The sequence below is a fragment of the Rousettus aegyptiacus genome, unplaced genomic scaffold, assembly GCF_014176215.1.
Source record: "Rousettus aegyptiacus isolate mRouAeg1 unplaced genomic scaffold, mRouAeg1.p scaffold_m13_p_13, whole genome shotgun sequence".
Lineage (NCBI taxonomy): Eukaryota > Metazoa > Chordata > Mammalia > Chiroptera > Pteropodidae > Rousettus > Rousettus aegyptiacus.
In genome coordinates, this window is record NW_023416288.1 from 15851501 (window position 1) to 15877301 (window position 25801).

The 25801-nt window shown below is 33.6% G+C and overlaps 1 protein-coding gene across 3 annotated transcripts in view; it reads left to right on the top strand.

Annotated features, from left to right (window-relative positions):
• Nucleotides 1-25801, top strand: part of CDK14 (cyclin dependent kinase 14) — a 504271-nt gene that overhangs the window by 252848 nt on the left and 225622 nt on the right. For all 3 annotated transcript variants that reach the window (XM_036230328.1, XM_036230330.1, XM_036230329.1), the window contains one exon: nucleotides 5896-6019. In XM_036230328.1, coding sequence (XP_036086221.1) covers nucleotides 5896-6019 — 124 coding nt within the window. The remainder of the gene's footprint in view (nucleotides 1-5895; nucleotides 6020-25801) is intronic.

The window sequence follows — 25801 nt, forward strand, 5'->3', positions numbered from 1 at the left end:
CATTAGGCATTTGTAAACTCAAAATGCAAAGGGAATGAATCATGATAAATTATTCTGTGGCTTTTGAAAATTGAAGAAGACCTACTATCGTAATAAAACCATTATCTGATGCTTATTATAAAATATTTTGACATTCATTAGATATTTTAGGGTCTCAAAGTTTCTAATTATTTTTTATTTCTAGAAAGTTTCATGTCTGGGTAATTTAATGTTTATGAAGTCTATGGGTTTTTAAACAATATAGTGGTAAATATGGAACATATTATTTGAAGTATTTATTACCCATGAAGAACTTTGCTTCATTTGCCATTGTCACATTTTCTAGCCTTGGGTTCACACAATGTGTAACTACTTTAATCAAATAGTACACATACTTTTTGAAAAATCAAATAGTACAGAAGAGTACTCTTAATTGAGGTGTCAGAGCCAGACAAAGATAGGTTCAAATTACCAATACTACCTCTTACTTGCTATGTGTCCCTTTGGCCAATTCATTTAGTTCTCTGAATCTTTATTTCTTCATCTATGAAATAGGGATAATATCTGTCTGGCAGAGGTGTTGGGAGGACTAAATTATCTAAATGAATTTAAGATATTTAGTACAATGTCTGTCATAGTGAGCACTTAACAAAAGGCAGTTATTACAGTTTGAGTTGTAGCGTTCCTTCCATTTCTATTATTCATAAAATTATGGAATGACAACAGTATTTCAACATGAATGACTGTTAAAGGTATCTAAGTCATTTTCAAAATGAGAAGCCTAAAATATAGAGATGTTAAGCTTGGTCCCCAGGTGGCAGAAAAGTAGTTTAACTAACTTGTTTTGAAGAGTTGACTGTGTGCAATACGGCATAGAGCCCATTGCTAGCAGCTCTAATAAGCCTCCTGTAAGCCCTAAGAGACCCCGAACATTCCTTAAAGGAAGTTGGCCCTTGTCTTGAAACTCTGCAGGATGTTCACTGTGCTTAGTCTCATTTTAAGTGGAAGTACACATATTAAATAATGCGTGCATTTCCAACCATTCAGGGAGCCTACCGATTCTAAACTCTGGAACAAAGAGCATTTGATCAAATATCTTTAGAATTTGAAGTGGGGGTGGAGGAGTGAGGAATATAAAACTTGTTGCTCACTGCAAGTGCCAGTAATTCTGAGTAATGAGTCTAATAATGTGTGATTTTTACCAGCTCTGAAAAGTTTTGATAAAAGACCTTATCTTGATATTTTTACCTACTTAAAGTCTCAGGAGTTGCAGAAGGGAATAGGTGAAGTATTAAAGGCTATTTAAGTCTGTGCCATGGCACTGAGGATTTGAGCTGCTTCCTGCCAGGGCTGGCCAGACAACTGGGCTATAGATAGACCTGCTGCTGGCAAAAGTGTCCCTATTCATCATATCTTTGCTGTTTAAGGCATTTTCCCATTGGAGTTTTTATTGCAGAAAGCGAACATATTCAAAATAGAATATAAATCTTAAGTGATCATACTAAAGAATTTGGAGGACTCTCCTTTTATAAAGTTGAGTAGAATATTCTGAGGTGACAGGGTATTCTTAGGAAAGAGTAAATAGACAGGAAGAGTTTCAAATATGTCAATTTATCAACTTAGGTACCAAAGCTGTCTTCTGCCATGTTATTTATCTCTAAGAGGATTTTAAATAGCAAAAACAGAAATTCAAAACTCATATGCTCATTACAGAACATGCTAATTGAGAATTTTACAAACTTAGGTTCACTTAATAAAAGCACTTTGATTATATTGAGTGTACAACTGTATTCATCCATGCATTTATTAAGCATCATCCTCGTTTAAGATAATGAGGTTCAGTGGAAAGTTCATGAGCACTGTTTGATGGTTGGATGAATTTCAGTAAGGTCTTGTGTATTGAGAGCTTTAGTCTTCTCATTTGTTTAATAGAAAAGAAAAAGCACAGGACTATAAATGGAAAGAATTAAATGACATATGTAAAAGTACTTGGGATGGCCTTTAAACTAGAGTAAGCTTTCAGTTAGTGTTAGTCCCCTTTCCTTTCTTTTTGGCACCTGACTGAGATCCCACTGATGGTTACCAAGTTTTATTAGCACATATCAAAGATGATTTTTACTTTCTCTGCATGTGACCCCTCTTTGGTGGTCCTTCTTGTTGTCACAGTGTCACAGGCTTTTATATAGATCAAGTTTATCTTTTTGTGTGGTGATTTGTACAACAACCACGTGAAGTGGCTTTCTCAAAAATTTACGTAGGAAAGTTAGGTACTTGCCTGCTTTTCTAAACAAAAGGTCCCCAAGAATTGAATTCTCAGGGCATTCCCAAAGAAAATTCCATAGGACATTCTGTTTAACTCAGCATGGTCACTGCTTCCTTATAGCCTTCTATTAAGCACATTATTCTGTTAAGCACATTAAAATGTTATTTCTAAAACACCAAATTTTCCAATGTTTTTAATGAAGTCTGCTATTGTCTTCTTGCCACTAATACTTGTATGATGATAAACTGGTAGTTTTACATTTTTTATACCGTCGTTTCATTATTTAAGTGTTTCTCTTTAATTTATCTAGTGATCCACTTGCTTGTTTTCCTCAGTATTTTTCCTAAGAATAGCAAAGGGTTTGTCATATGGCAGATAAATTTCAGCTCATACATCTAGTGAATGATCCACTCAATTTCCTCTTAATATTTGACATGTGATGAATTCTGTCTTCAGAGGGACAAGTTCTCTATGACTCACCCCTTCCACAGGCTACTTTTTGTATAATGGGAGGTTCAGTCCTACATTTATCTTGTTGTTAGATCCTCCCACCTCTTTGTCTTCAGTACACTCAGTTTGAGTTGCCATTACAGTCCTGACCTGTGTAAGTCCTAATTATCTGTATATGTGTCTCCCATTACCCAGAGGGCTATGAGTTCCTCAAGTCCAGGGACTACATCCTATCCTATTATTGTTTGCATCCCTTTTGCATAACACCAGCTGGGACACTGTTGGCACTTCATAAATCCTGAGTGAATTCACTCTATGGAGATTCATTCTTACTTGACTTTGTGCATTGCTCAAAGATCTAAAGATCTGTTTAGTAACTCCATGTTTGGGTCTCTATTTATCATGTTTGGTGCTTAGTTTGTCATGTATACAGTTATAATTGGAGATTACACTGATTTTTCTAATCTCCTTTAATATCATACACTATTTGGATAGATTCTGTATTAGCATGAAGATTATATATTCTCATTAATTAGTAAAGGTATGAAAAGAGGAGCCTTTTGGGACTGTTTGATCTACCCACTTGTACCCTTAGCTTCCAGAGAATCCCATTCCATTGTTTTCTATCTGTTATTTTTGTATTTGCTTCATCCGATATCTCTAAATTCAGTTCAGTAATCACATTACTGGTATGGGCGTATTGACTGCATACCCAGGTCAGGGACATGGTTAAGGCACAGTCTGTTGCAGGTAGGATAATGCCACACTGCCATAGACATGTGCAGAGGCACCCAGAGCAGGAGCATCTCCTATAGACCTATAGAGGGAGTGAAAGCCTTGGGAGGTGGTCAGGGAAGGCTCCAGGAAGGAATGATTCTTGAGATAATGAGATAACTAAGATATACGTGGAGATTAGCAGACAAAAGGGAGAGAGGGCTTTTCTGTCAAGGAGAGTCAAGAACAAAGGTAAAGAGTTGAAGAGCAGTATGCTCAGTATGAGAGTGGTAAGATTGCTTGAGTCAGGGAATGCAGTGGTGATGTCTGAGTTCCAGCTGGAATCAGCTCACTTCAGTGGCCCTGAAGGCCCTGGTAGTAAATGCTCAGACTGTATTCTGTGAAGCAGCCTCTCTGTCAGCACTTTGCCTACTTGTGTTGATTCCTGGCCTGCGTTCCTATAGTGTGGTGGTTAAGAGTATGGATTTTGGAGCTAAACTGCCCGGGTTTGAGTCCTGGCTGTGCTGTGTGACTTGGAGGAACTATGCTCAGTTTCCTCCTCAGTGTTGCAGAGATGATAGCAGTACTCTTGTCATTAAAACCGTGACAGAAATTAAATGAGATCATATTCTACAATGTATAGAATAGTGATGGCATTTGGTGTCTATTTGTTAAACTAAAATGCATTGCCAGGCTTAGATAGACAGTCGTATTCTGAGAAGTCCCTGCTACACCCAGAGATCAGTAGGCACCTCACAAGATGCCTATTTCTTTGTAAAATCAGTTTATTTATTTGTTTTCATTTAATTAAATTTATTGGGGGTACATTGGTTAATAATTATGTAATTAATTATGTAAGTTTCAGGGGCACCATTCTATAATATATCTGTATATTGCTTTGTATGCTCACTAATCAAATTTGTTACATTGTCTGCCTTTGGGTATTTTTTTTTTTTTTTTTTTAAGGCTTTGGAAACACAAAGTGGTCTTATTCGTTCATTCTTTATCCCTTCTAAACTGAAGGAATATCGATTTTCATCAAACTTATAAGCAAGCATTAGGCTTCAGGATACAGGGGCTATTAGAAGGAATGAGGTTGAAAACTGCTGGTGATGGTGTTGTCTTTCCATCTGCTACACAGTAAGGATTGAGAGGAGGAGTCTTAGAGAAATGTTTGCTTCCTGCAGTTCTCAGTTCTCTAACCAGTAATTTAATCTAGGCTAACACCAAGCAGACTTTTACTTTTTGATACTTAGATTCTGGAAATAATGATCCTAGGCCTTTACTGCTCCACAGTCTGTTATTATATGCCAAAATTTTGAAATGAATTAATCTGACTGTTATTTTAAGGTATCTACCCCTGTAAACAATTCATCTGACTTTTATAGTCCCTAGTTAGTTGGAAAATGTTCCACAAATGCTAGCTTCCAGGACCCTCAGGGAGTTGCCAATCTTTTCCATTCAAATAGTCTGAACTCCTTAGTGACAACTAACTCATGTAAATTTTCCCTGAAATTACGTTTTGTTACTAGCTGACAATATAGACTAGAACACTAATGACACTTAAAACATTTGTTTTTATTTTTGTTTTAGGCGATTCATATTTAAAAATAATGCCAATTAGGATTATTTTGGCATGTAAATCATTTAAAAATGTTCCCTTTTTCATAAACAAAATATTGGAAAGCCTAGGAAATCACATTTTTTTTTTTTTTTGCTATCAGAATAGAAACATTTGATATGATCCAATATGAAACTAAACAGAGAAGGCCATCAGTCACTTCTTAAAATGGTTTTTCACAAAAGTATTACTCTCAAATTCTTGATTTCTCTGTTTTCTGTGTTTCCTTTCCCTTTAGGATAGCTCTGCTCTGTAATTAGTGAAGGTACATGTCTGTCTTTAGGCAACAGCCTAATCTCAATGGCCGTTTGTGCAGAAGCAGTATAATTACAGCATAGTATTAATTAGACCCTGTGACTTTTTTGGTTTTAATTATTTGAAATCATCTTATCTTTTCATTCCTTAAAGAATGTTAATGGGCAGATCCTTGGGTACTATGTTCATGCCATTTCTATGGACTTAAATATGTACACATTTACATAAATTTGTTTAAAAAATTCTACTTTTTATAATGTTATGGATACATATTTTTTCTCTGTCTCAAGCATCAATTTAGGCCTGAGGAAATCAAATATTATAAAGAATTAATTCTTTACATTGCACTTAATTTATAGAACACCGATTGGATGGTAGATCTCTGACTGAGGAGGCATTACTCTGGGTTGACAGAATGGGTTAGAAATTTTCAGATTTATTATTAATGACGGAGGGATTCCCATACCTTTACGAACATTCTGATTAAATAACTTGGTAAGAAATTTAGTGATGGTTACCCATTTTCACTGAATACAAGTACTTGGCAGACTGTATGTAAAAACTGGCATTTATCTGTGTTCAGATTTTAACTTTTGTCTCCCTATTTTTTCAGTTGTTTTTATTTCAGTTGCTGCGAGGGCTGTCTTACATCCACCAGCGTTATATTTTGCACAGAGACCTGAAACCACAGAACCTTCTGATCAGTGACACGGGGGAGTTAAAGCTGGCAGATTTCGGTAGGAAAGCAGTTAATTACCAGTCTATTTTGTCACACTGTGAGAATGCCAGGCAGATGGTGGCACTGCATTTGTTTAGGTGCACTTCTTCTGTCATTATAGATCTTGGTAAAAATTTTTCAGAAATGAAGGAATTTTTTTTTTTTTTTATAATCAACATCATGCTTGGTGAATTTTTTTTAAAATCAGACTGCTTGTTTTAGAGTTTTAACTAATCATAAGCATAAATCACATCTCATATATTTTCCGAGGAAAAGTCAGTACAATTTTGAGCGTGAAATAAATATATTGAAAGAAATCTTTTTTTTTTTTTTACTTTTTTATGAAAACATCCAACACTTTCAAAAGTAGACCAGCATAATGAACTTCTATTACCCAACACCCAGCTTCGACAATTATCAACATACTGTCAAACTTAAAAGAACATGAATTCAAGCCTCTGGACTTTTCCAGGGCATCACAGAGTATATTCAATAGCATATGTTGCCCTAAGGTTTAAATAATTTAAAAATCTAGGGGCAGTGTTAACCTTTTTTGGAAGTGACAAGAATTCTCAGTAATTTTATAAAAGTAGATGCTGATTTCAATTTAAAAGTTGAAGTCTTGGTCCGGATCCATTTTTTCATCCCTTTCTTAAAAAGTTTTAAGGTTGGCCTCTTCCACTTTAGAAGCTTTCCTCCAGACACTGTCTTGAGCACCCAAAGAGGAGCAAAGTGGTTGTATTGTCCTTGCTTCCTCCCCTCCCTTCATCAATTCTGACATTTCAGCATTGCCCTGGCTCTCTGTCACACCAGAGAGTGTGCTAAGTTGATTCCAGCACCAGGGAATGCTGATGGCAGCATGATGTGTGGATATTGCATTGCCTCAATTATTTTTGAATACATATTCTGATTAGAAATTTGTTCCATTAAGAGCGGAATGGAAATATTACCCTTGGGACATAAAGACGCCTGAGGTTGAGATATGGGCTTTTGCTGAAATATGATTATCGTTTCCTACTCCACTCCCTTCCCCCTTCCATAAATAAAAAAAGCAGGAAATGTTTATTTCTTATTTTGAGGTTAGTGGACTGTCCAGTACCTTTGAAATGAATCTACTAGGTTGGGTGTTAGGTATAGTTTTCTTCTAAATTTGAAATATAACAAAAGTGAGCATTTATACTTTGCAACACTTTGTCATTCTCATCTAGTTTGGAAAATGATGAAAGAATGTGTGTGTGTGTGTGTGTGTGTGTGTGTGTGTGTGTGTAGATTTTAGCATCAGAACAATACTAGGTTGATAAATGTAAAGTCTTTCTATTTTAGAGTAGAAAACAATGAGAGAGCAGTGGGAGAAGAGAAGATTTGAAGTTCTTCAAATTCAAGGTTATTGGATTTACTGTGAACATATATGCATTTTGTCAGTGTCAGTAAATTAATAAGTATTTTAAGTGATTTTCTTCTGGTGTGTTAATATACTATAAAGTATATGTTGGAATAAATTATTATATTAAACATTCAATTTTTTAGAACATGTTTTTTGGTATATTTTAAAATTCATTTTTATAAAGGTGATTTTTTTCTATATAACCAATGGTATAATAGAATTGTATATAAGTGTTTACTGGGGATTATTTTTTTAATTTTATGATATTATTAACAGTTAAGTTCATCTTAAAAGATTGTTATGTATCTTTAAAACTGACAATTTGTAATATGAGATTAGGAAATAAATTTAAATGTAATTTTAAACAACATAGAAAGTTTTTTAGAAAATTTAGAAAGTATGAACAACTCAGAAATGAGTTATATATTTTCCCAGTACCTTTCTCCTCTCTCTCTTTTTTGCTTCTTCTACCTATCATAAATCAAGAATAGAAGAAACACTGTCTTGTAAGCCATTTTCACATAAGAATATGTTCTAAACATTTTCTCATTATCAAATATGAAAAAAATCATTTGAAATAGCTTAGATTTTTCCCTTAATGTCCAAAGCTTAGTCTCTTTATTCAATCTCTTATCAATTAAAATTCAAGTGCTTTCTAATTAGTCACTATTATGCACTGTCTTGTATTGAACACTTGCAGAGAAAGCTGTATATGCTACAGTTGCAGTGTTGAGTGTTTGAAAGCCTATTCTTCAGACCAGATTGCTCTGTACAAAGGTTGTACTGTGCACTGTCAGGGACTGAATCATCTTGCCTGGAACACACACTTGGCGTACATCCTGTGCACGACATGTAATGAGCGGGACTCATTCACCAACTGACAATTTCCCCCAATTAACCGTGCATTACTTTTGACTTTTAATTGAAGGCATGCAGTTAACTGTGATTTACTGCACTTGGGCCCATGTTTGTGTCTGAGACGAAAGAAACACAGTAGAAGCTGTGAAGAAACTAGACAGTCAAAATGGAGTGATTCCAGGCAGCAGAACAATTAGAAACACTAGGTCTTAATTTAGAGTTTGATATATGAAGAGCTGTAGAATCAGGTTCTTTGTTCTACCGCCTTCTTTTATGTGAAAATATCATAAAATTTTAATTAAAAGAGATGAATGAAATCTGTGTGATCATTGTTCCCATATTGTTAATGTTACTACCTTTATTAGAAAAATGTATTGGGAAGAAAGGGAAAAACAGTAAAATTTATTGAGTTTATGCTGTGCAAACACTTAGATATTTTTGTTTTATCGTCTCTTCAACCTAGTAAGGTATAATAACCTATATTTTTGAGAGAAACATGAGATTCAGAGAAGCTTAGGATCTTGCCTTTAATTCAGGTGTTTGATCCATATTTTTCAATCTCAGATAGCCCAGGGTCTTTTTATTTATACACATAGATATATTACCTTACAGAGCTGCCTAATTTATAGTAAATTATTGTTTATTACATATATATGCAGTTTTCTATATATAATAAATATGACACCCATGCTATAAAAATAAACTGCACTAATACCAAAAAGTGCATCACATAATTTAAAGTACATTTTATGATTTGAATTACTAATTCAAGAGTAATGAGTGAATTTAACCTTAGTACTTTGGAGATTTTACCTGCTGGGCAAGGTAAACCAGACAATAATGTATTTGTAGACCCATTCAGGTTTAAATGAAATGCAGTTCTGAATTCCAGGTGGCCAAAATGCTGTAACTATTTTGTTTATCTTTTAAGTAAAGTCATATTTAGGCATTTACCCAAGCCTTATTCTTATACACATTTTGAATAAGTAAATTCTACATGATTTAGAGTCACTGTGGCTTTCCTAATGAAGAGGTCTGTCCTGCCTGTATATAATAAAATAATAAAGTTATATAGAGGTATTCAGACTCATTTTCAAAAAGGAAATTCTCTTTACATTATCTTTGAGAAAAAAATATTTCAAGTTTCTATCCAGCCTATGTTTTCACTACCTTCTTGCCTACTGTGGTACAACCAAACCCAAACTTGTTCCCATATCTGGGCCACTTAGCCTTTCCCTTTGCCCGGAATACTCCTCCTCCTGCTTCTCACTGTGGCTGCCACTTTTCCATCATACAGATCATAGATCGTATGTCACCCATTCAGAGAAGACACCTTCCCAAAAATAGAACCTTCCCATGACTGTCATCCAGTTTAACTTCTTCATTAGTACCTATAGTGCATTGAAATTATTTTGTTTATTTGTTTATCTGTTTATTTTTTGATTTCGCTCCTTATAAGTTCTGTGAGGACAGAGGCTTGGCCTAACTTCTTAGCTCTTGTCTGTGCTATATCTACAAACATGCTTAGCACATAGTAGGTGCTCGGTAAATATTGGTTGAATGAACAAAAAATATGCATAACTAAAATCAATATTAATGTAAAAACTAGTACCCACCTGTATTTACTAGTTTATGCTTGATTTACTTTGGCAAACCAGAAGTTTACAAATTACTTTTCTCTTCATCAGCGTTGTCCTGGCCGGGCACAGTCAAGAGTGTAGCTGGAATTAAATGACTTTGGATAGTGTTGGAGCCTCAGGATTGCTTTGAAGATCTTACACATAGGCTTCTACATACTTTGTTGGTATTTACTATGTTTGTAACCCAGGCCGCAGAAATAAATATCACCATGTGAATGTAAACATGCACAAAAGATGTATGAGATTTGAAATTCCTACTCTGAAGACCTTAAACAATTGTCTAATTGTACTGTTGTTGAGAACAAAGTGTGTCGAGCATTGAATTAGGAGACTTGACTCTGTCTGTAACTCACTTGTGACTTTCTGGAAGTCGTTTATCCCTTCTAAGCATTAGGCTCCTCCACTGAAAAATAAGAGCATTAAACTGGTACTTTCTAAGATCCTTTTCAGTGCTGGCTTTTTTGTCGTACATTTCCTATTTTCTAATAACCAGATAGTCGTTGGTGGATAAAAATCAGTCCGTTGAATCTGGAATCAGTGCTATACAATCTCTTCCTAGAATCTAATTTTTTATCCTAGTTTCTAGAAGTTAAAATAGATGAGTGCTTTTGTGATATGCATTTAGATCACATTAAAAGAAAATTATCAAAGTATAACAAGTAAATGCATAAATAAATTTACCCGAGAATTAATTTTCATTTACTGTATGATAGTATGAAAACTTAAAGGTATTTTTCCCATGTAAATGACATTAGAACAAAATAGATGAATCTGTAGAATTATGGCTTTCTATAATTCTCGCAAGATGACGATGGTGTCATCCACATTTCCCAGGCATTCTTTTGCTATTTTTAAGGGTCATGGCCTTGCTATATGGAAAAATAGCTGGGTTAAATTTCCCCCTCAAAAAAAGAGACAGTGACAACTCTCTAATATAAGCATGTAAGGTCTTGGCTTATTTCACTGAATTTCCTAATGCAGGAACCGAGTTCAATAGCTCAATGGTTTTAATCAAGTAAAATTACACAGGTTTCTTTCCCACCAGAGGTCTAAAACATTACCTTCCTAATGTTGATAGTTACCTCCTCCAGGCTGTTCTTTGTCTTGATTTGAGAAAGGAAATTATTGTAAATCACATTTTAGGTTAATTTGCAGAACACACCAGAGATGTAACTCTGCAGAGGGAATGGTGAGTGCAGGGTTTGTTTGAAATTTGACTCTCAGAATTCATGTAGGGAATAGTAGAAAACAGAAGGAAATCTACTGTCTTCATATGAAGAGAAGAGTGTCAGTTTGATAAATATAAAGTCTATGAATAAAAGCCTATTAGTCTTCAAAGTATAGAACTTTAACTATTTTGTTATCATTACCGTATAAAATTGATCATTGAAGCCATAGTTTTAAATTCAAGGTTAGATATACTTTAGTCCATTTATTATGACCTGTAGGATTCTATTTTCCTTTATCTTTGTTTTATAATATATTTTCTATTAATAAAAATATCTTTATTGTTCATCGAGGTATCACTACTTTTAAAAGGGCCTTTTGAACAGTTTAATGCATAAACATTTTAATGCAGAGTTCAAGAAGTTGCTTTTACCTCGATCTGAAAACTGAAAAATATTTTTTGAATAATTTATGTTACAATATTAACCAAAGAAAGGGCTGGGTTTTTTTTTTCCCTAATGTTTCAAGACTTCATTAAAACTCCAAATCAAAATGTACAGATCCGATTAGCAAGATTGCATGTTAAAAATAATTTTGATTGACATGTGAACTAGGCAAAGTTATTTCCCCTGACTCATTATTTTAACGATGTGGTAAATAACTTTTGAAAAGGAAATTGCCTTCTCTCTGATCATGAAATCATCACTTAGGTTTATAATTTAAATCCTGTTTAATATCTCACTCATCCCCTCAAAAGTTTTCTTGCATTCAAGAGGGATGATTATATTTAATTATATTGTTTCATGTTTTCACAATGTAACTTTTCCCAGGTATGTTAACATACTATATATAATATTTGTTTCTTCTTTTAAATGGACTTATTTTTAAGAGCAATTTTAGGTTCTTAGTAAAATTTAGCAGAAACTACAGGCAATGCCCATATATTCCCTGCCCCCACACACATAGCTCCCTCCATTATCAGCATTCCCAACCACAGGGGTACATTTGTTAAAATTGATGAACTTAAATTGACATGTTAATACCACTCAAAGTTCATGGTTTACATTAGGGTTCACTCTTGCCGTCATGCATTCTATGGGTTTTAATAAGTTATAATGACATGGAATTTATTTGCCATTATAATGTCATACAGAAAAGTTTCACCGCCCTAAAAATTCTCTAAAAAACTCATCTATATGGATTTTTTAAAAGCTGTAAATGGGATTAAGAAGGAAATACATGAACTGTAACTAATATGCATATGCTACTCTCTGTTGCAGATTTCTCTGCAAGAGAAATCTCTATGCAGTCACCATTAAACATATTGAAGCAATGTGGATAGGGGTTGATTGCTAAGAATGGCAGTTTCAAACTCCATGGAAATGAGGAAATTCAAAACAGTGTTTGTTCATTTTCAGCCAAATCATGCATGTGAGGTAACGAGACATCTTAAAATGCATAATGGACTGCTGCAAATAGGGTCGATCGTCTTATTTCTCACTGTTGATGGAAACCTGGGCAAAGGGATTTCAATATGCAAAAAAAATTTTTTCTCAGACAATATGAGGGCAAAATTGTCAGTAGCAAGTCCAAATAAGTGATGCCAGATGTGAATTGAACTATATCAATATATCCTTAGAAAAAATCTGCATATGGAATGACTGGAACCTTAAGTGCTGGCAGTGATAACCAGAGTGGAAGAAATATAGGTGACGTTAGCGAGAATAGCACTGTAGTGAAACAGAATTACATAACACTTAGATGCTATTCAAGACAACAACGATTACCCTCAATCATGAGTTTTGGTGACCTGTAAGCAAGTGTAAAAGGCTGCTTAGAGTTTAGCAATTTACTAACATCCCCTGTTTATGGATCTTCCTCTATCCTCTGCTCTTTACCTTCCAAGAGGTCACATTTTAAAATGCAGCTCAAACCAGACTCTGCTGATCCATACGTCAGTGTGCCTGATTTATACTAGAATCTTGGACGACAGGGAGTCATTGTAGTCTAAAGCACATGTTTTCTAAAATTTTTACTGGAAGCAAGCAAAACTGACCGGCTACTATGGGAAATCTGTGATATGCCATAAATTCTGAACTTAGACATACTTGAAAATTTTGTGATTTTGATCCTTTATTTTCTCTTATTAATGCTGTCAGTTCAATATTAGTTTGCTTTCCTCTTTTTTTCTCCCAGTTTTTTGGTCACGCCTTATATGTGGGTTTCCTTTTGAAATAGTGCATATTTATGGTAATATTTTAAAATTTTCTTTTCCCCTTGAATGATTTCTTTCATTGTTAACAGATAAACATAAGGAGCTAGGACTTTTCTCTTTTCATTTATTGAAAGAGAAAAAGTACTGGAAAATTAACAAATGAAAAATGAGAACTAATGATCTGTGCTGTTTTAGGAATTTTAGATATATATTTAAAAAACAATCTATGTTTATTTTATCACATACTATAAAAATAAGCTTGATATGCATAATCAAGCTTGCAGACCTGTAATAAAACTTTTTGCAAAAATTCAAACTTTAAAAATGGAGCATCTCTATTAAATATCTGCCAAGTTATTTGACATTCTAATTTTTATTCTGGAAGAATACTGATATAAAATGCAGATTTAAGTGTTGATTCCAGTTTTGGAGTAGTGTTGTCAGCTAAAGAAATCTGTTGTGTGAAATAATGACCAGCTAATATTGGATGTGGAAAATGTGCTTAAACAACCTGGAAGTCATAGAATGGGGAGCAGTGGGCGACAACAGAGGTATAAAGAGAGGCATAAGGAAAGTTGGAAATTTTTAGGATTAAATGGTTATGATGGTTTTTGAAAAGTTGCCAGTAAGCTCTCGACTTCCTTAAAATCAATTGGGAGTGTCTAATCAAAATCACTAATACTAACATTACAAGAACAATACAAAATAAATATGATATGTAAGCATTTTCTCAAAGAATTGGAAGCAGAATATGTTATCATTGAAGTCATCATCCAGTTGTCGAGAGAGTCATATCGTTAGGAAAGGAATTTTGTTTTTGTTTTTCAGAATAAAGACAACACATCTATGACGGGAAATGAAATACATCAGTTATAATTGTATAAGAGAAAAGGAAAACTCATTATATTGATATTTTCGGAATTTTATGTTCTAGATTTTCTCTTATTTTTGAAAGAACTTTAGGGATTATCTAGTTTGAACCCTTATCCTAAAAATGTATGTACTTTCACCCAGAGATGGAAAGTCAGTTAATATTGTGCCTGATATTTAGTAAATGATACATTAAATGATTGTTAATGCAGTATTATATTACCAACATCTCCAGAGCTCTTGGGTAGTACTCATTAGAGTATTGATACTTTATTTATATAGCATGTACATAGTCTGAGTTCCCCAAACAGGTGAAAGGTAGACATGCTAACCTCATGTCCAGGCCAAAGTAACTTCTGCTCTTCTGGGTCAGCTGAACAGTAAGATCCTTGTCAGGAAGGCGGGATCTAGAATACTAGCTACCATTTAGTCCTCATCACTGGAACTAGAACTTATGTCCTGAGGAAATGGCAAGAAACAATATAATAAACATTTCTGACAGCAGACCTATAGGAAGCTAGGTTGGAAATGTAAGTTGAAATGGAGCCTCAGAAATTTATGAATTAGGAAGAACCCACCTCTCTAATTATATTCCTGGGATAAATTAAAGCATCGAGAAGACTTGTGGGCAGATGAAGGCCAAATTAGCTTCAATGATGTCCCTCATAGGACTGAGCAGTGCAGGGCCACAGCTGAAGAATGCTCTTAATGCCTTCCTGTGGGAGGAGTCTTCTGTTCAAATCTCACCTTTTCCATGAGTTGCAAATAAACAGAACATAATTCCAGAGCAGGTGGTGCTGTAACAGAAGCGCTAAGTAAAAAACATTAAAATCTGAAAGAGAAAACTTTTCACATAGAAAAAAATATACTTGCATGAAAAAACAAGATATAGTAAAATATCCTAGGATGGTTAGGGTACAGATTCTGGAGCCAAAATGCCTGAGTTTGAATCCTGCCTCTGATCTTCACAAATCTTGTGTCTTCTGGTGAGTTCCTGAAATTCTCTGGGCCTCAATTTACTCATTTGAAAATGAGAATGATGATAGTAATAGTGGGCACCTCACAAAACTGTTTAAAGGATTAAATATTTAATACTTATAAATCATTTAAGGACAGTGCCAGGCTTATAGACAGTTCATGTAAAAGCCATGTTTATTATTAACCCTTTAGGTTTGGGTTTAAGTGTTCAAAATATTACTTATTTTTAATGTGATTTTTTCCCCTAAAGTATTTAACATACTTTCTTGCTTTCTTTAACAAGGATATAATATGGAATATTATTCAATAGTTTATTCAACAGATTTTTACTGAATGCCTACTATATAAACCCAGCACTGTTTGTGGCTAAGTATACAGTGGTAAATCAATGTAACATGGTTCCTTCAACTTTACTCAAAATAAGCTTTCCTTATAGTCTTACAGTCACTATTTTGAATATCAATTATTGTATTATACAAAAAATGCCCAGGAGGCTAATGAATTTTTTATAATGACCTGATTTTTAAATCATTGTCTTGTATATCTTATGGGAATTGTCATTTGTCTATTTTAAAGTAAAGTTACTGAGCAAGGTAAGATTTTAAAAATAACTATCTACAAACCTGAATCTTTCTGTGGTTCGTAGTTCAGATTTTAAAATATCTCTATCACAGTTCCATTCAGTTTAGATTCCCTGGTAAAGGGACTACAGATAATTAAATGAAAGAGAATAATTCTTGTGATAAAAAAAATTTAAGATAGACTCATAACACTAGTGTCATCCTTTGAGAATAAAATTATACTTTATGTTAATTTTTTAAGAGGCAGAGCACTTTGTTAACCCACCAAGAATCTACTGATATTGTGCATTTTCTCTTCTTAAACAACAACTGGATGCTTCTGCCAAATGTTTCAGTAGGAGAGATCTGTGAGGCAAGAAAATTTTGTGAACCACAAGTAAAATCAGTCGGAATGAAAAATATAATTATACTTCAGTGTATACTTTAATAAAGAAATGAGCAAACCCTTGAGTACCACTAGAATGAACACTACTTCCGACCAGTGTCAATGTTTGTAGTCTCGTAGGGGTAGATCTTGCTGCAGGAATTATTTTTACCTTGTCAGGTAATGCAGAAATCTAAATGAAAAATGGCATATTGATTTTTAAGTCTTCAGAGGTTTGATGCTCCGTAAAAACAGTGAAATTAGTTTATAAGAAAACAACATATACCTCGTTTTCTAAGATTTATGTGGCTGTTTTTATGAAATTAGATTTGATATCCAAGTTCATTTGACCAGTCTTTAAAATCTCAAGAGGAAAAATACGCAACTAGGAATATTCATAAATTAAGGAATACACATGTAATCTTCAAAAAAAGGTATGGTAGATTGTTAAATGAATGACTTTAGGTAATGGTAGGTTGTGGATTGCTTAGCAAATTCACAAATTAAGTGCATTTGTAGCATCTTTTACTTCAATAAAAATAGGAACGCCCCATATTTTGTTAGCTGTGGCTATGACGGCAAACTTAGTCACATCTTAAATTTTAAGAATGACTTATTTTACCTTCTTTGTGAGTAACATGTCTGTGATCTGCTTTGCATATGGGCATCTGGGCTGTACGATGTTGAAACAAAGGATGACCATTTTGCCTAGTAAAAAATGTAGAAGTTGTTCTAGACTCCAGTGCCTGAAAGCATTTTTATTTCTGAATATCGAATTCAACATTTGAAAGCTTTCTAGTAGTTGAATTATTGAAACATCTTATCTGAAGTACTTGACATTAAATTGCTTTTAGGAAATGAAATTGATTCAAACCTCTGTGATTTCTAATAATAATAATAGCAGCCCTTTATAGTTCATGAAGTAATTTCATAGCTCTTATTTTATTTATCCTTATAACCCTGTTAAATAGATAATACAGGTCTCATTACCCCCTTTTTAATATGAGAACATTGATTTGTACTTGTAATATTAGCTCAACTTGTGCATCAAATTGACCAATATTTTAACATTTCTGTTGAGTTCGTAGCTTTAAAAATAATTCCTCTTGAAATCATCTTATAAGATCATATGACTTCTTTTATATCTTTTAAATAACAATATGAAGAGTATTCAAGTAATTCTGGTTGTTATTGTAATCGGTGATCTTTTAAATATGAAAATTATAGATAAATACATTTTACTCTTCAGCACTTTACCAGTGGGAATAGATATTAATGAGCTTTTTGATCTCCCTCCAATAAGTAGAGTTTTGATGCAGATTCGAGATTGTCTTTTAATAACTAAGTGAATGCAAAGTACACATAGCACAGTACTCATTGGCTCGAAAGAGTTATCTATAAATGGAAAGTACAAACATACATTGAAGGCAGTAAAGCATTCTAGTATCTGCCAACTTTCCTTTTCATTGCCAAAGATAACATTTCTGGAAATCAGGAAAGGCGTTAAAAAACAAAAACAAAACTCAAAACCTTTTTTGACATGTGACAAGAAACAAGGTGTTCGGTAGACTTCACTCTCCCACTCGCTCTCTGCAAGCTGTCCCATCACACTCCCAGCTCACTGACAGTCACTGTCAATGCCGGTAGTAAGTGATGTGTTTCACTGGCGTGATGCCAGAATAAAGGGGAAAGAAAGAATGAGATCTACTGTTTTGTCTTCTTTATAGCTGTACATTATTTTGTTGAGAAACACAAGTGTATAATTTGTTTTGCTCATAAAAATATCATGCTTGGTATATTTAGAGAGGTAAAAGACCAAGAAAGACTACAGAAATATTGGAAGTGAAACTTTTTTGTCTCTGTATTATTTTTAGGAGGAGCCAGACAATTCTCCCCAACTAGTTGGATGAATACTGTGCCTTTTAGACACTTTCTTTTTTTACTGAGGTTTTCAGAGCTGTCTTTTTAAAAATTAAATTTTGGGGGTAGCATCGGTTAATAACATCATATGCACAATTCTTTAATACATCATTTGTATATTGCATTGTGTGTTCACCACCCGAAGTCCAGTCTTCTTTCATCACCATGTAATTGACTCTTTGACCCTCTTCATCCCCCTCCGGCCCCCTTCCCCTCTGGCAACCACTATGTTTTTGTCTGTGTCTATGAGTTTGTTTGTTTTGTTTGATTGTTTGTTGCTTTCTGTTTTATATCCCACATGTGAGTGAAATCATATGGTTCTTGTTCTTTTCCATCTACCTTATTTTGCTTAGTATGATAGTCTCATGATTCATCCATGTTGTCGTAAATGGCAATATGGCAATATTTCATTCTTTTTATGGCTGAATAGTATTCCATTATACACACACACACACACACACACACACACACACACACCACTGTATATATATTATATATATACACCACTTCTTTATCCAATTTATTTGTCAGTTGACACTTAGGTTGTTTCCATGCTTTGGCTACTGTGAATAATGCTGCAGTGAACATCAGGGTGCATATATCGTTACAAATAAGTGTTTTCAAAATTTTCAGGTAGATACTTAGAAGGATTGATGGGTCATATGATGCTTCTATTTTTTATTTTTTGAGAAGCCTCCACACTGGTTTCCATAGTGGCCATACCAATTTATATCCCCTCCAGAAGTGTGCAAGGGTTCCTTTTTCTCCACATCCTCTCCAGCACTTAAATTTTTTTCTTATTGATAATAGCCATTTTAATGGATGTGCAATGGTATTGTGGTTTTGATTTGCATTTCTCTTATAGCTAGCGAAAATGAACATCTTTTCATATATTTGTTGACCATCCGGTATGTCTTCTAGGGATAAGTGTCTGTCCAGGTCCTCTGCCCATTTATTAATTGAATTGTTTATTTTTTGTTGTTGAGTTTTATGAGTGCTTTATATATTTTGGAGACTAGCCCCTTATCGGAGGTATTGTTTCTATTGCTATGTCTTTTACCTCTTCTGTAAACCTGAAAAGACATTTCTAAGACTGTGGTCCATCAAACATACATTAATGAAAAATAATTTTTTTAATTAAAAAATTTTCATGGTCAAATCAATTTACGGAGAGCTGCATGTGTGTGTATTCCCCACTCTCCCCTTCCCAACGAAATCACAATGTTCTTTATGTTAGCTAGTGATTAAATATTTTTTACCTGTCTGCAGTTAAAATAAAATCTGATGTTGTATCTCCCAAATTTGTTTCATTAAGGACAGATTTTTGAACCTGTGAAACTTAATTAAGTTGGAGAAATATTGGTGTATTAGTTATCTATTGCTATGTAACAAATTACCACAAACTAAGCTGCTTAAAACAACACACATTTATTATCTTACTGTTTGAATCTGGGCATGGCTTAGCTGAGTGCTTCTGCTTCCAGGTCTCTCACAAGGCTACAATCACAGTGTCATCTGAAGCTTCTGCTGGGAAAGGACATGCTTCCAAAATCACATGGTTATTGGCAGAATTCAGTTCCTTGCAGCCTGTTGCACTGAGCGCCTCAGTTCCAAGCTAATTGTTGGCCAGGAACCACCCTCAGTTTCTTGCCATGTGGACCTCTTCAAAAGGGCTACCTGTTTCATGAAAGCATGCAAACCAAGGCAGCAATAAAGAGTCTGCAGCCAGACAGAAGTTATGTAAACCTAATCATAAAAATGATACCCCATCACTTTTGTCATATATTGTTCTATAGAAACACGTAATAGTTCCCACCCATACTCAAGGGGAAGAAATTCCACAAAAGCATGAGTACCAGAAGGCAGCGGGGTGGGGTCAGTAGAACCAGCTTAGATATTGCCAACCACCATCAATATTAAAAGTATTATTCAATTATTTCATGGTGATTATACCAAGCGATATGATTTTGTATAAATAATAATAATTAACTGAGCAACTGAGCATTAAAGCCTTATGTTAGGGTGTAAAGATGTATCAAAAGTGTTGGTAGTGATGATTATGATGATGATGATAAATCATGACAATAAGTAGGCCTTATTGATTGGTGCTTCTGTCAGATACTGGAATGAGTATTCTGCTTATAGTATCTTACTTAATCCTTACATAAGCCTCTTTTTCCAGAAAATGAAATAGAAAGTGGAGAAGTTAAGTAAGCGATAGGTCTGTAGGTTATTCTCAAGCAGCTCACTGAAAAAAGAGAGTTTATGCCACTAATTATAATATTTTCAACACAAGATTTCTCTAAATCTAACCAATTACTGTATACTTGAAACTAATTTAAATAAATATTTTTTTTTTAAAAAAAAGGCAGGCTTATTTAGCAATGAAATTTAATGAAAAGAACATGGTAGCAGGAGTGAGAAGTCTAAGCACTTATTCTACCATTTTCACTAGTTAGCTATTTGACCTTGAACTAGTCACTTTACCAGGCAGTTTTGTTTGCTTTCAATTAAAAAAACAATTAAAAAATTTCAGTTTTTAATATTGTTAAATGCCTCTTAAAAACGATTCTCCTAATACGTTTATTCTGTTTACTACCATATGTTTATACGATTTATGATCATTTCCTTGAAAAATAATACCTGTGCTAACTTCAAAGTAAACTTCTGTTTTGTCCATTAAAAAGCATAATTATTCCAGTGACAGTAAAGAAAAAAGGATGATGAAGAACTTTTAATACTTTCAGAAAATGTCATTTTTAAAAGTAGATTTAAGGCAAGTCTAGAGTACATTATACAGCAAAAGAGAATGCAGAACTCTTTTTTACTATTTCTTTATATTTATTGTTCTGAACATTGAGAGTAAAATAATTAAAATAAGATGCTAAAGAAAAAAATCTAAAAACATATGCTCATAATCTTGTGAACCTAATCACAGTAGACATTTAAAATTTTCTAAATTTTTCAAAATACTTTCAGTTCGATTACAGGCATACATATCTTCACATAGTAGCAATTATGTCATTGAAAATATGGATTCTGTTTTTATTGCTAACATAGCAAGATTTTTCATATTTTGTTTCTACATATTAACTTTTGATAGTTATAATCAATATGTTTTTGATTCAAAATAGACATTGTAGATAACTGTAAAGAAGAAAATAAGCATTACCTATTATCCTTCGCTAATATAGCCTGTTAACATGTTTCACAGCTTTTTCTGTGTACTTATGTAATGACATATTTTTCTTTAAAAAAAGGTATCTTGCTCTATTTTTTAACAGCATATACATTGCTTTTTAAGGCCATATGATTTTATTAACTTGGTGAATTTTCTCACCAAGCAATCAACAGTTTATTAGTCACGATGACATTTGTAGTAAAGTGAAGATTTATGTGACATACTGGAAATTCAGTAGAAAATGGACAAATGTTTTTCATAAAATGGTCATAAACTATATATTGAAATTCAATAATATCGTATGTCGACATGAAGAGGTCCTTTGCTTCCTTTTATCTCAATATACATAAAACGAACTCCTCAGATTTTAATAGAGAGCTTTTATGCAGAAACCCTGGATGGTCTCCTATATTAATGCTATTTTTCTCTTTTTATTTCTTTTGAACTCACAGATAATAGATTTGTTCAGGGTCTTTAAATTGACATTATTTTAATTTTTAATGTGTATTTAAAGCTGAATAAGTCTTTAAACCCTTTGATTATGAAACTTCAGCCTGGGTGTCCTCAGGAAGAGAATAGTCCTCATCACAAAATAATTACTGCTCCCTAATTTTCTACATCCTGGTTCATGGATGAATACACATGTTGAGAGTGGCATCTAAGTTAATTTTAATAATTCAACATGCGAGGCATTATAAATAGTTAAGAATAATTTTTCATATTCTTCATTATTATGTGTTTTATAATTCATGTCATAAACTAGAAACATATCTATTAGAAACACCTAGCTCAAATCACTGATTTTCCTCATTATGATTTAATACTTTTCAACTTTAATAATATTTTATTATCCAATATACCTGTGCGATAAATTTGTCTTCAAATGTTGTTTTTTAGTATTTCTGTTGAATTATATTTTACATAATTTGAAATTTACCCATTACAATCTAATGAGTTCTATTAATGTATGTAGTGGTAAAATCACCTCCAGAAACAAGTTTTAGTATACTTTCTTCACCTCAGAAAGTCCTCTGTTTCCCTAGAGCAGTCACATAAATATTATTTTTCTTACTATTATTTTTGTAGACCTTAGTCAATTTGAAAGAGTGAAATTCCCAAATAATAAAACACTGCTTGGAAAACAAAATCTGCCTTATGAGATATTTAGACCAGTGTTGGCAAACTTTTCCTGTAAAGGACCAGATAATAAAACTTTTAGCCATGAAATTTCTGTAGCAGCTACACAAATCTGTTGTTTTAGTGGAAAGGCAGCCACAGACACTATTTCAACTAATGGATTTGGCTGGGTTTGGTCTGTGAGGTGTATGTAATTTTCCATCCTCTGTCTTAGACCTTCAAAATTCAGTTTTTTTTTTTTTTTACTAATAGTCAATGAGCTGGATATAAAACATTTAGTTCAGTGAGCTTTTCAAAGGAATGCATTAGACAATGAAATAATTTGTAGCATTTAATTTAGTGCACTTGTCTTTTGAAAGTTATTATTTCTAAAAGTTTCTATGTGGTATTCCAAAAACCTGCACAGTGCAATTACAATAAGTTAATGTTGCCCTCTTTCTGTCTGTCTGTCTTTCTTTCTTTCTTTCTTTCTTTCTTTCTTTCTTTCTTTCTTTCTTTCTTTCTTTCTTTCTTTCTTTTCGGTAGCAAAGAGATAAAAAAAGAAAAAAAGTCGTTTGGAATTTGTATTTGTATTGAAAACTAAAATACAAATTGTAAATCTTAAACCATACTACTAGCCTATTAAAAGTTTCATAGATTGCTGACTTATGTCACATTGTAGTTTCTTTTCATGTAATATTTCTACATAAATGGTATTTTTTAAAAAATGAATAGTCTTCATTTGTTTTGTGAGTATTTTTCCTAACCATTTGAACAGTCTCATTAAATCCTGAGGTTTCTAGAGCTTGTTGTGGAAGAAGAATGTCACCCTCAGGCTCATTGAGCATACCTACCAGAATGTGCTGTGATTGAGGCACTTTTACTTATTGGAGTTTTAACCTTTGAATACATGGCCTTTGTCATATACATCTTTTCCTCCTCAAAACTCCAACTTGATAATGTTTTATTGTCTTTACCAAACCATTTTTAAGTTAAAACCTAGTAATCTTGTAGAAACTTAGCCCAAACTTACTAATTCACACATGAACAAAGATGGGCTTATCTTATGAACTAGGTAAGGTCAATGATTTGTAATAGAAAACTGTCACTTGTTACTTCATAACAAGAATAGTGCAAACATGGATGTTAACAATAGAAAAAGTATTTTTAGAAAAAAGAATTATATAAGATGACTTACCTTTTGACTTAAAAGTGACTAATGTGTAAAGTTGCCATTTTTAAGACAAAAAAAGATTTATAGGAAATGGTTGATAGTGTAAAAGAGATTTTTTAAAAAAAAAATTGTGGATATTTTGTTGAGTATTGAAGATTAATTTCCTTGAAGTTTATTTTTAGAAATATATGTTACATTTCTTCACAATATTTGATGTAGTATCATCTTTATAACTATGTAATAGATTTAGAGGAATTTAGTGCCCATGAGGTTATTGTTTTGTAGTTTTGGGTTTTAAAATACAATCATGAGTTCAAAGCTTAATCATTCCCCATGTACTAAATTTTACTTATCTTCCAGATATATATTTCAAGTATACTTTGCCCCTATGTGCTCTGTCAGTGAAATAGTTACTGAAGGAAATAATGTGATCAATAAAAGAATGGATAGCAAACTAGAAAGCACTTTATCATTGTGGAACTCAAATTTGGTTCGAAGAAGATTTCTAAATTTAAAATGGCTTCAGCTACATCATAAGATTTTAAATAAAGCTTTGTTGGTGAAGACACATGCTTGGAAAGACAAATTATTTAGACTGACAAGATGGGGGTATTTAAAGTATATTTAACAGATTCTAAAACGGACTTGTGCTTTAGATGTTAGGTTTTTGTCTTTAATTCTTAAAAGATGAGACAGTTGTTTAGTATAGCACAGATGAATTTATATTTTATATTTGGCAGCTCTTTTAAAACCATGGCAGTCTTCTGGGGGACACTCTTGGTCCCCTTAAACTTAGCATGTATGATGTTTGCTGACAAGTGAGATAAATAAATTGTCAGGTTGCTGTTTCTGAGTTCAAACTTCTCAAAATCTACTTGTCTATAGTCTTACATCCATTAGTTCTTGACTGTTCAGACATTATGCCTTCATGTGGTGAAACTGGATGTAGAAATGAATTCTTCATTGTATGAATCATAAAAATTTTTTTTTTAATTTGCTCGATACTTTCATCTTAGGTAAATCTATTATGAGTTTTAAACTTGCTAGCAAGTTTCCCTTCAAGGAAGTTTGTTTTTTTTTTTTAAGTTCGAAATTGCCTGATGATTCAAATTGCTCATGCCAGTTTATCCTGGGTCTTAGTAGCTAAACTGGCTATTATGCAGACAATCCTGAGTTTCCGAAGGCAGCTTGGTTGTAGTGGTGAGAATATTTAAATAATAGTTTATTTCAGCTTATTCTACCTAGTCATTAACTCACTGCTGTGAGCCATCAGTTTCCCTGCCATACCAGGAAAGCCTGTCATTTAGAACCAATGACTATTTTAGAACCCACATAAAGAAACACGCTGGAATCTTAGTTCGGAGGCAGGGAGGAGACTGCTAAGACTACGCAGGGCTGGGTGAGGACTTATTTGACCCTTTTTCATTCTCTCTTTTAAAAACAAGTATTTTGGTTTTTTTCTTTCAATAGGTAACATGCTCACATAGTAATAGACATTTCAGAGAGTAAAAGTTGTGAGTATAGAGAAAATTATGTTTCCTTCTCCCTTTCATTTCCTTATTTTCTTCCCAATAGGCAGTCACCTTTACCAGTCTCTTATCTCTTTCCAGAGATATAATATGCATGTATAAACACATATTTTTATGCAAATAGTACATAACATTCCCACTATTTTTTATTTTGCCTTTTCCCTTAACAATATATTATAGTTGGTTCCATATTAGTACATATAGTACTATAGTTGGCTGCATTTTCTAGCTATACCATAATTTAACTATTTTCTTCCTGGAATTTGTGATTATTTTTAATGTTTCACTATAAACAGTATCATGATGAATAATCATGTGCATAGGTTTTTGTGGGTATAAGTATTTCAATAAATATTGGCACTGAGAATAAAAGTGCCATGATCACTCTTTGAAACTTCTTAAACATACACAGTGAATTCCAAGTGCAGTTCAATCAGTCAACTCAGTGAACTCATTACTCATTCTAGGCCTATGCTGGTCCTGGGGGCTTTCAAGAATCAGACACGGCCTCTGTCTTAAATTGGTTAGCGTCACTCTCCAGTGACTGCGATGCTTCAATAAAGTCCTGGGTGTCAAATCAGAGGTGCAGCTGAATCTCGCGTAAGTCCCCAACAGGGAGGAATGACCTCTGACTTGAGGATCAGGAAGGAAGTTGAGGGCGGGTTGGAATTAGAATTAGATATGGGAAGTGGCAGGGAAAGGCACGTGGGGAGCGTATGGGACGCATGGCTGCTACGGAAGCGCGTGCTGGGTGCACTTGCTTCCACCACATGGGCCTCCTCACTGTGCCTGTGACGTGACAGACCCATGTCACTCTCTGTGCC